Raw genomic sequence first — 10,176 nt, forward strand, 5'->3', positions numbered from 1 at the left:
CTCCGCCATTCAAGAGGAGGGGCAAGTCACCCTGCAAGAATGTGACAAGTTTGGGTTTTTAATAACAAGTTTTAGTTTCACGTGATAATCTCAAATGCCGCTTCAGAAGCATTTTCTACTCTGACAAGAATAACAGTTTAGAGTAAAGCACCTACATACACCCACATGAACTCAAGAGGCACCTCAAACCTGTTTGGAAAATTGCCACTGCAGAGTGGAGCTTCACTTTCGCTTGGCTCTCAAAGAAAAACAGGGTCAGCGGAAATCTTTATTTCCGTCAGGTTGGAAAACAGTATAGAGGACTTCGGGGACTACTTTGCCTAAACATAGAAAATACAAATCTAGAAAGTGGTCTGTTTTTCCTTCCAGTCATTCATTCAAAGGACCAATCAGTCACAAGCCAAATGTGCTGCTGCAACACAGCACGATGCGACGCTGTGGTCACAAAATCATTTCTATTAAGTGAACAGGATGTAATACAGCATGTTTCTCTGTTGGCTCTTTTGGCATTACCTGGCATTTCATTTAGCATGCCCAGCATTTTTCTGAAGCCGTTAAGTCTCACACTACACTCTGCAATCCAATGAGACCAGAATTAACTTGCAACTGCAACATTAGCTGACTTTTAAACTCTACCTTTGCTATTATTCAAGCAACGTTGGTATATGGCATATAGGTAATTACAATTAGGTTACACACTCCATATAATATAGACGTGACCAGCACAAGAAACTCAGAGAAGCTGTGAATTGTGCTCATTCTAGTTCACTAAACCGCATCACACCACCGGAAATGAAACCACACTTGAGTGGCTCTTAATCAACCAGGCTTTCCCTGGCTCACCCACAGATCATATTAGGAGAACTGTTCCAAGATGGTCATTTATTCTAATAAAAGTTAATTCAATTTCTGTTTGACCTAATGCCTCAAATTGTGATAGTGAGTAATAAAGCTCAGAAATATGTATTCATCACTTTAAAGGCGGCTTTGTCATGAAAAAGTCTTTATGTGCATGACATGACCTGCAATTCAGACTGCAGCCACTACACTTATGATGCCTCACATGCCCTGTGCTGCTCCTGGAGGGTGTGGTTCCACATGACACTATGCAGGTTGTAGCTTATCTTCATTATGTGTCCTGGAACTTTAAGGTTATCACTTCAATGAGCTGTTAGGCAAAATAATCCAATCCAATCCACTGACAAAAAACAAACAAACAAGCAAAACAAAAAAAAAAAAACACAAAAAGAAAAATCTAATTTCTTTGTGTAGATTTAACCAACTTCAAATCTCAGTTACAGGCCCTAATAACAGCAGCTATTCTGAGTGATGGGTTCCCACATGAACATTGCTGCCCACAGTTTTGGTTATTTTACATGAAATATTTTTCTGTGCTTGTGTTTACATCTGTGCTCTTTGGGCATCACTTCACTGGAAAAAGATGAAATTACATTATGCTACCTAGCACCACACCTACACACTCCTCATGAAGAGTTTTGAACTGTTACACGCTTAAGAAATAACCAAGTTTGTTTTTGTTTTGTTTTCTTGTACTTTCATTAACAGTCATTTAGTCAAGAATATTTAAGGTTGTACAAATATTATTAAAATATGCAACCAAGATTTCAGGGGCTAGCCAAAGAGGAGGATAGCGCTATGCTGTACTTTCAAAGTAAAAGCCTTCCTCAATTCTCTGTATTGTCAACTGTTTATGAAACAGCTGCAAGAATTGTGTCGTTTACATCATGAGCATTATGTTACATTATGTTTTCTGACAACTGCTCTTCTCACAATTCAAAACGGATTCATCTGAAGAAATTATTATGTGCCAACAAGTCCACTCAGTAAGAGCATCTGCACGTTTTGTATATTCCTTAACCAGATGAAAACACAGAAAACCAACACTTAAAAATCCTTATTTGCTGTCACATTATTATTATTATTATTTTCTTGTCTCAGGGACAACAAAAAAGCTGTCCGTGAATCTCACATTGTTTTGCGTGTTGCTATGCACTGTTATTGTTCTGCATGAGGGCTTATTTATTCACCGAAGGGTTTGTGTCTCCATCTATTCATTTTAATGACTGACAGCCAAGAAAGGCAGCTAATGCCTGCTGGAGAAGTGCTCAGATTATTTGATACAACCGAGGACCACAGCTGCCAATAACAACATTTATTTCACTTTCCTGGTCGAAATTAAAAAAAATAAAACCTTAAAGCACCAATTGAGCGGTTTTCTAACCCTAATGTCGTTCCTGAGGTGCAGTCGTAGAGAAAATGCCGGTGATGAGCTTGTTACTGCATTACTCTTTGTGTGTGTATGTGTGTGTGTGTGTGTGTGTGTGTGTGTGTGTGTGTGTGTGTGTGTGTGTGTGGGGTGTGTGCCTTAGTGCTTACCTTACGGCCGTCGCTTGCGTGGCAGTTGACGTTGAGCGGAGTGAGCAAAGCCATTAGCTTCTCCTCGTTCCCACTCCTGTAAATGTACACACACAAACACACACATTAGACAGAAAACATCCACCACCACAGAGGATTAGAGCTGTTCCTCAGCAGGAGAGTGTGGGGGAGAAAATGAGGGAGAATGAGATAAGAAGCTTGAGACTGAAGGGAAAAGACTGAGAAATTTCATCTGCAGAAACAGACTGACATAAAGAAATGTTTGGGGGATGGATCGAAGGATGTGTGTGCGTGCGTGTGTGGGTGTGTGTGTGTGTTTGTGTGTGTGTGCGTTTGTGTGTGTGTTTTCTTTTAAACTTGAATGCAACAATCTAAAAAGAATCTGATGCAGAAGACCGTGTGGCCTTGCTACAGAGGAGTTAAGATTTTATTTATGTTGTTGATGTACGTTTCCTGGTTCTTAGGCACGCTGCCCTGGCACTGGATGACCACAAGTGTCGCCAAGGCAGCGGCCAATCCAACCATCATCCCCGTGACAGCCGTAAAGGAAGAAGCTGTCAGATGGAAAGAAAAGGATTATTCTTCTATTCTTCTATGTTCCCCTCCTCTCCCTCTCCCTTTTTACTTTTGTTTTTCTGTGTTGGGCCTCTCCTTCCTTCTCTTTGTCACTATATCTTTCACCCTCTGTCCAAAAAGGATGTTCACATCCTCTCCTTCTCTCGATTTGAACTCTCCGTCTCTCTTCTCGTGCTTCCGGGTGTTTCTCCCAACTCTCCGGCCACCATTATCTGCTGTCTTTGCCCCCCCCCCTTCCTCACTCGCTTTCTTCAAACTGTCCACCTCTACCACCCTGTCCAGCCACAGCTTCACCCTCTCCACCTTTACATCCCCTGCTCTCCATCTTCCTTTAAGTTTTCTCCCTTTCTTTTGCTCAACTGGTCACGTCCCAGCGCTGCATTTCGATGCAAACGACATCTTGAGGATTTAACAGGGACATGGTATTGTATGTGTGTTTAAAGGTCGGCTTAAGTGTCTGTTTAACGGATAAATGGACATCTAATCAACTGACGACATGAATCAGGTCAACAGACAGAATCACAACATTAAGAGAGACTTAGCTTAGCTTAGTGTAGCGTAATGACTTGAAACAGGGGGAAACAGCTAGCATGGCTCAATCACTAAGTTTCCCATCATTTTGTTGTGAATGCTCAAGACAGGTCTGACCTCACACAAATGATCTACAGTGGCCCAGAGAGGACAGTACTCACAACCATGTCTGAATATTTATCTATTTAAATATGTGAACAGAAAATGAAAACTGCATTTCTGTGCGGCTGCCTCTTACATCTAGACTTTCATCTTATCTCAAAGCTTTTCAAATTCACTTCAGCTGCGTATTAATGGTGTCAAGTTAGCAAAGATATACACAACCTGTATTTTGAGTACTTAACATTTACTTCTGGATTGGATAAATTGCTTGCTGTAATATGAAAGAGGCCACTCATACTGAAGAACCCACAGTGAATTATCACTCCTCAGCTCCTCTCAGCTCTACAAAGTATTTCAGCATCTTTCAGCCCAATGTTTTGGTTTTATAGCCCACTACATTACCATTCTGGTTTATCTCACTGCTCTCATCAGTGTCTCATCGGTCTGTTAAAGCATTAAATAAATAGGTTGTGGGGAAAGATGTAACCTCACGTCTGCGTTTACCTGTAGGAACTCTAGTTAAGGAGAGGCTGTACATTTAAAAAGTCACTGCAGTACTCTCAAAGTATTTAGAAGCACTTTAACAGCCTTACTTTAATTCTATACCTATGTTTAAGGATGTGATCTGGGCCACAAGCAGAGAGACAACAATATCTCATAAGCCATGTGTGGGTGTTATTTGACCAAACACAACACTAAAAGAGTAAAAAAGATTTGCTTCTGAAAAATGACATTGGTGATGAGCCAGTCAGTGGCTCAGCTGTGAGAGAGGCACACTGGGTTCACAGCTCACACTTAAACAGCCTGCTGACCCCATAATACACTGGGGTACTGCGATGCTAGGCCAGCTGCTTCCTTGCATGTGAGTGCGTGTGCGTGTGTGTGCGTGTGTATGCGTGTGCGTGCGTGTGTGTGCTTGGAAGAGCAAGGGGGCTGCGGTGGAAGGGAGGGAGGCTGTTGAGGCAGAGAGCGCTCAGCCACCCACACACAATCCCAAACGAAAGCTATGCCATTTCCACATTCAACAGACGGAAACACACACACACACACACACACACACATGCCCACATGCACTGCCTGCAACCATAAAATACCTCCAAAATGCACAAGTGTCCCTGGCCCACATGCAATGAGCTCTCTGGATGTGAAACACCTGTCTAGTGTAGGAGCTGAGAGCGTGTGTTTTTGTGTGTGTGTGTGTGTGTGTGTGTGTGTGTGTGTGTGTGTGTGTACATGTGTGTGTGTACATGTGTGTGTGTGGTGGGTGTGATGGAGGGAAAGAAAGAACAAATGATAAACCCACAGGGAGGGAGCTGGGAGGAAAATTGAAGGCGCCAGCAAATGATGGAATTCAAACAAAAGTAGAGAGAAAATTAACAAAAGAGAGAGATAAAGAGAGGAACAAAGAGAGGGAAACGAAAGGAAAGAAAACGAAAGAAAGGGGGGGGTACCAGAAAAGGAAAGTAAGGGAAAGAAGGAAGCAGGAGAGGACATATGAGAGGAAATGACAACAGAAACAAGAAATGAAGAAAAAAGACAGGAAACAAGAGAAAAGCAGAAGAACCAAGAAGAACAGGCAAAGGGAAAATATGTGCGAGGAAAAGACAGGAAATGAAAAACACTAGAAGAGATGAGAGGGAAGAGAGGAACCAAGAAAACAAGAAAGGAGCGAAGAGGATAGGAAACAAGGACCGGAAACAGAAAACATAAATGGATCAGAGAAGAGTGGAAGGGGGAGGTAGGAAACAAGTGCGAAGAGGGAAGAATGAGGAACAGGGAAACAGGGAATATACGATGAAACAAGGGGAGGAAAGAAGAAAGGGAGGCAATATGAAAATAAAAGAAAACGAAATTAAACAAGAGACAAGGGGATAAGGGAAAAGAGGAAACAAGAAGAGAGGGGTGGGGGTGGAGGGTGAGGAAACTGAAACAGGAGAGAAAGAAGAGAAGAAAGTAAGCAAGGAAACAAGAGATGAGAGGGATACCAAGAACTGAACAGGTACACATGGAGGAGGAAAAAACATAAAAGGATGTCACAAAGACAGAAAAAGCATAAGGCAAAAAAAAAAAAAAAAAAGCAAAAAGGAAATGAAAACAAAGAGCATGGAGAGTCTGGTACTCACCTCGCCGCCTCCAGCAGCTCATCCTTCTTGTATTCACCTAGATGGTTACAGAAGATCATAGTGTCAGACAACTGGCCGCTAACACACACCGACCACACACAAACACACATGATCAAGCAGAGAGAAGAACCCCACACACCCACACACACACACACACACACACACACACACACACACACACACAGAAGAGAGGACGGATCTATCTATTGGGGGAAGACACCATCTCTCTTTCTATCAGTCCTCCCCCTCTCTGCCATTCTTGCTCAGTGCGCACCCCTCTGGCTCCGGTTGCCGTGACGATGTGTTGCCGGCAGCGACCACAGCACGTTCATTGTTTGGGCTACGAGCGGCGGACTGACACGCGCTCTGCATCTATCCGTCCGTGTGTCTGTGCATCCCTCTCTCCTTTGCCGCGTTTGTCTCCTGTCTCTTGGTGGTCGCTCATATTGCTAACCATCTTCCCTCATTCTCCATCATCTCTGTCCCCGTCTCTCTGTCTCTCTCTCTCTCCCTGCTTCTTTTTCCCCTGTGGGCGCAGTTACCATAAGAAAAAAAAAAGAAAAAAAGAAACACAACAGAAATAAACAAACCCCTCCCCCTACCTCCCCTCACCATCTCTCCAGCGCTCTCTCCCTCTATTAGCCCTGCCCCCCTGCTAGTACAGTCACAACACACACCTTTCCATATGTCTTCTCTGCCTGAGAAAAAGACAGGGTTGGGGGAGACACAAGACCTTTTCATACATGGAATCTGTGATATTGCTGGATTTATCTGTCTGTTTAAGCGATGGCTGTTTGCCATTCAAACATAGGTCTTCCTTTAGCTTTAATCACATGGACTATCTATGACTGATAAGAGAATGGCCAGTTGGCAATTTCAAAATAAAATGTGTTATGAGCCATATCGAAATCCTGATCAGTCTGTTGTGGTAAAACACAAGTGATTTTTAAAAAATGTTTTCATATTTAGAACCGAAATATAACTAAAAACAACCTAAGCTTCACTCTCTCTACTGTATTTTTTGTGTCGGTACATTAAAGGAAGAGCTCAACATTTTGGAAAATAGGCTTTCTCTGCTTTATTTACTCTCATGAAGTTGTGGGACCCAGGTTTTTAAATGAATAGTCAAAATGCCTCCTAAATGCCCAGCGAGTTCAAACTCCACATCTCGAGTTTGAAACACATATAGCCAAGTCAAGTAAAGTAATATTTGTGAGTTTCTCTTTAAATATTATTAGGTTTGCTTAGCTTTGCTTCGAAACATTCCTAATTAACACATTGTATTAAGGCTGTGTGATATGGCCAAAAAATTTTATCACAATTAAATTTTCATCAGTCGATATTAATATTATATCAGGTGGAATGTCAAATTGTTATTTCTTTCAGGTTTAAAGGCTGCTTTTTTCGCCTGATTGAAAGTTGAGAAATCAGATGGTTAATTGTGGTTTAAAACAAACTTGCTGAACAGCAAAGCACTTCTCAAATCTTAAAGTCAAACATTCAAAACAATTATAATGATAAACTCTAACCTCACCAATCTAAAACCTAACTTGCACAATGCATACCTCTATTCCTGCAATGTGATTGGCAGCCTTTTGTTTAATCCATTCACAAACAGAAATGTTTTCAAACGCTCAAAATCTGGTTTAAAACTATTGTTAACATTTTATATTGATAATTATAATAATGTCTGATATAAATAAACAATACTTATATTGATATAAAACATCTACTGTAAATAAACACTGTTTAGCTGCTGCTTCACATTAAAATTTTCACTGGCAAACCACAGGAAGGCTTTTATTCTGAAGCAGCTATAGTTGCTATGTAGAGTTAGTGAAAGCAGTGCTATTTGTGAGTAAAAGGTGGAAACATAATATGGACACATTCTGTGACATTTGGTCAGTAGATCTGCAAGGTAAGAAATACATTAGAAAAGAATAGAAAATAGCCACAGCGAGACGTTAGACGTTGAACTGCCGGCAACACTTACTGTGGTTTGTGCAACCCAACGCACCTCCAACATGTCATCAAGGTAAACAACACCTTTTACAGAAAACGGCATGACAAGGTCCGACCTAGGAAGACTGCCTTTGTGACTTCTAACGAAAAGTGACTTGAAGGCGTATTCAGAAATGAAAACCAATATGGAAAAGTGCCAGCACATACGCAACAAAGTTCATCTCTGAAAGGGGCTGGAGAGAGATACAGACGTATAAAATTGAAATAGGAAATAAAAAATCAAAAAAATCAAAGGAAGATGGAGAGGTAAATGTGATACATAAATGGAAAGAGGGTGAGGAGGATGAGCTGTGTGTACACGGAGCAGACGGAGGGGTGGGGTAGGGTGAGGAATGAAGAAGAAAGGTTACAGAGAAGGGAAAAGGGGGAGGAGGGAGGAACAAAGGATTTGTAGATGAAAGAGAGAAGGGATGATTAGGGATCTGGAAACTGACATGCATGGATTTGACACAGTATAATTGGTGTTAGGGAGGCTAAGGCGGAACAGTCAGAAGAAGAAGAAAGGGGGAGACGGAGAGGGGCGGAGTGAGGCAGAGAGATGGAAAAATATGAATACAAAGGGAAAAGAGAGGATCGCACTGAGAGAGATCAAGAAACTAAATTAGATGCTGTAGTTTTGAACCAATTTATGTGCTGAGACAGAATCATTTTTCCATTACACACCTGACAGTCACAGTCCTTACAGCTGGCTGGATTATATTATTATTATTATCACAACCATTATTATCATCACCATTTAAATGCTTGCTGGGCATCATACACACACACCACTTTCTATGGGACCACATCTCCCACCGTACACATAAAATACACCCAATTGACATTCACTGTCTATTTTTTTGACAAAATTCATACAAATGTGAGATTGTTTTTAGAAAATGGGAAAAAAAAAAAGTTGTGAGGAAAGCTCAAGCCCACTCCTACTTGAAGTCTTACAAATCTGTCACACTTTCAACTTTATTGGTTTAAAATCAAGCTTTTAAGCTTTTTGCACAAAGTCTTTTGATATCTGTTATAGCTAGAGTGGGTGAAGTCATCAGCGATATTAGCCTCTCTGTGCAGCAGTGCTTTTCTAAACATCATTTTCATTCCCCTGACATGAATTTAACATCACAATGCTCACCTATGCCTCCCTCCACTTGAAGTCTCAAAATAAGATTTATGTTTTGAGTTATGACTAATGACTCAGTGACTCAGTCTCCTGATTAAATCCGAGATATACTGACAACTGAATGAACACATATTCTGCATCATTATGTTTAGCTGAGCATGCTGTCATACATAGTGTATAAATGAAGGTGTACAAAATGAAGCACAGTCGAGGCGAGATGTACTTTTTGCTCGGCCACAGTTTGCTTCCAATATTATTCATGCTTTGAGAGCTAAAGTGATTAAAACCAACTGTGGCTCAGTGGTTTTAATTAGTCTCCCACACATACACGTACACATACACATATACACGTATACACGTATACACATACACACATACACACAAACGTACATCAAGCAAGGACGAGGACAGGTTAGCTGTAAATCTGCTGCCACTTTGCACCACTACACCACACTACAGGCAACTCACCAAAGTAAAATTGACAACACCTATTCCTTCTGGTAGTGATCAACTTTCATACAATTGATGATGATATTCCACTTTTAAAGAATTTTAGAGAATTAAAGTAAAGGGTGGTGAGGAAAGCTCACACCCGCTCTTAGAAGTCATACATCCTTTCATACTTTAAGCTGGAAGCTTCATTCAGGAGTCACCACACTTTCTACTTTTTGACAAACATGAGGAGACTTTTACAAAACTCTCCACTACTTGGAAAGACCCTAAGAACCAAGCAGAACAACCTAGCATCTAAGCTATGCCATGCCAGACGTTTAGGCTGCGTTCCAAATCATGTTCACAAATAAAGCGCCACAAATAGTTGTGTTACAAATTAAAAAAAGAGAGCTAGATAGAGAGGTTCGAGAGGTTGCCTTATAATTTTTCCTAGACTCCTTTCTCACGTCCCTACAGTGGGGCCAGTTTCAGCCTGATGCAGGTGTGAATCTGCTCATCTGATTGTCAGTTTCGGAAAGTTAATCTATAGTTGAAAATGTGTGAGGGCAAGCAGACAAGCAGTTGGGATCAAATGGCGTATGTGTCTCACTGCTCGCTACTGAGTTAACCATTGAAAACCATTTTTTGTCTATTATGGGGAAGTAGAGAATGAGCGATGGAGGTAGTGATATTGGACAAAGTCTTAGCATCCACCTAGCGACACCCTAGCAACCAACCTGGACACAAGAAATTGATCAATACTCTATCTAACTATTTAGAAAAACAGAGAAAAATCCCACAACAAACATGTTTTGCTAAGGAACCACAGCCCAACTGTGCTTAATGTTTTGATGATATGTATAACAATATTTTGTTACTTCA

General features: G+C 41.1%; 1 protein-coding gene across 1 annotated transcript in view; it reads right to left on the bottom strand.

Annotated features, from left to right (window-relative positions):
- Window positions 1–2,922, bottom strand: part of LOC111239306 (tankyrase-1-like) — a 37,307-nt gene extending 34,385 nt beyond the window's left edge. Inside the window, exons 1-2 of the mRNA XM_022769152.1 lie at window positions 2,846–2,922; window positions 2,398–2,473 (exon numbers count right to left, since the gene is read on the bottom strand). Of these exons, the coding sequence (XP_022624873.1) occupies window positions 2,398–2,473; window positions 2,846–2,922 (153 nt within the window). The remainder of the gene's footprint in view (window positions 1–2,397; window positions 2,474–2,845) is intronic.
- Window positions 2,923–10,176: the final 7,254 nt, after the last annotated feature.

Source organism: Seriola dumerili, unplaced genomic scaffold (assembly GCF_002260705.1).
Source record: "Seriola dumerili isolate Sdu_G_001 unplaced genomic scaffold, Sdu_1.0 BDQW01002273.1, whole genome shotgun sequence".
NCBI lineage: Eukaryota > Metazoa > Chordata > Actinopteri > Carangiformes > Carangidae > Seriola > Seriola dumerili.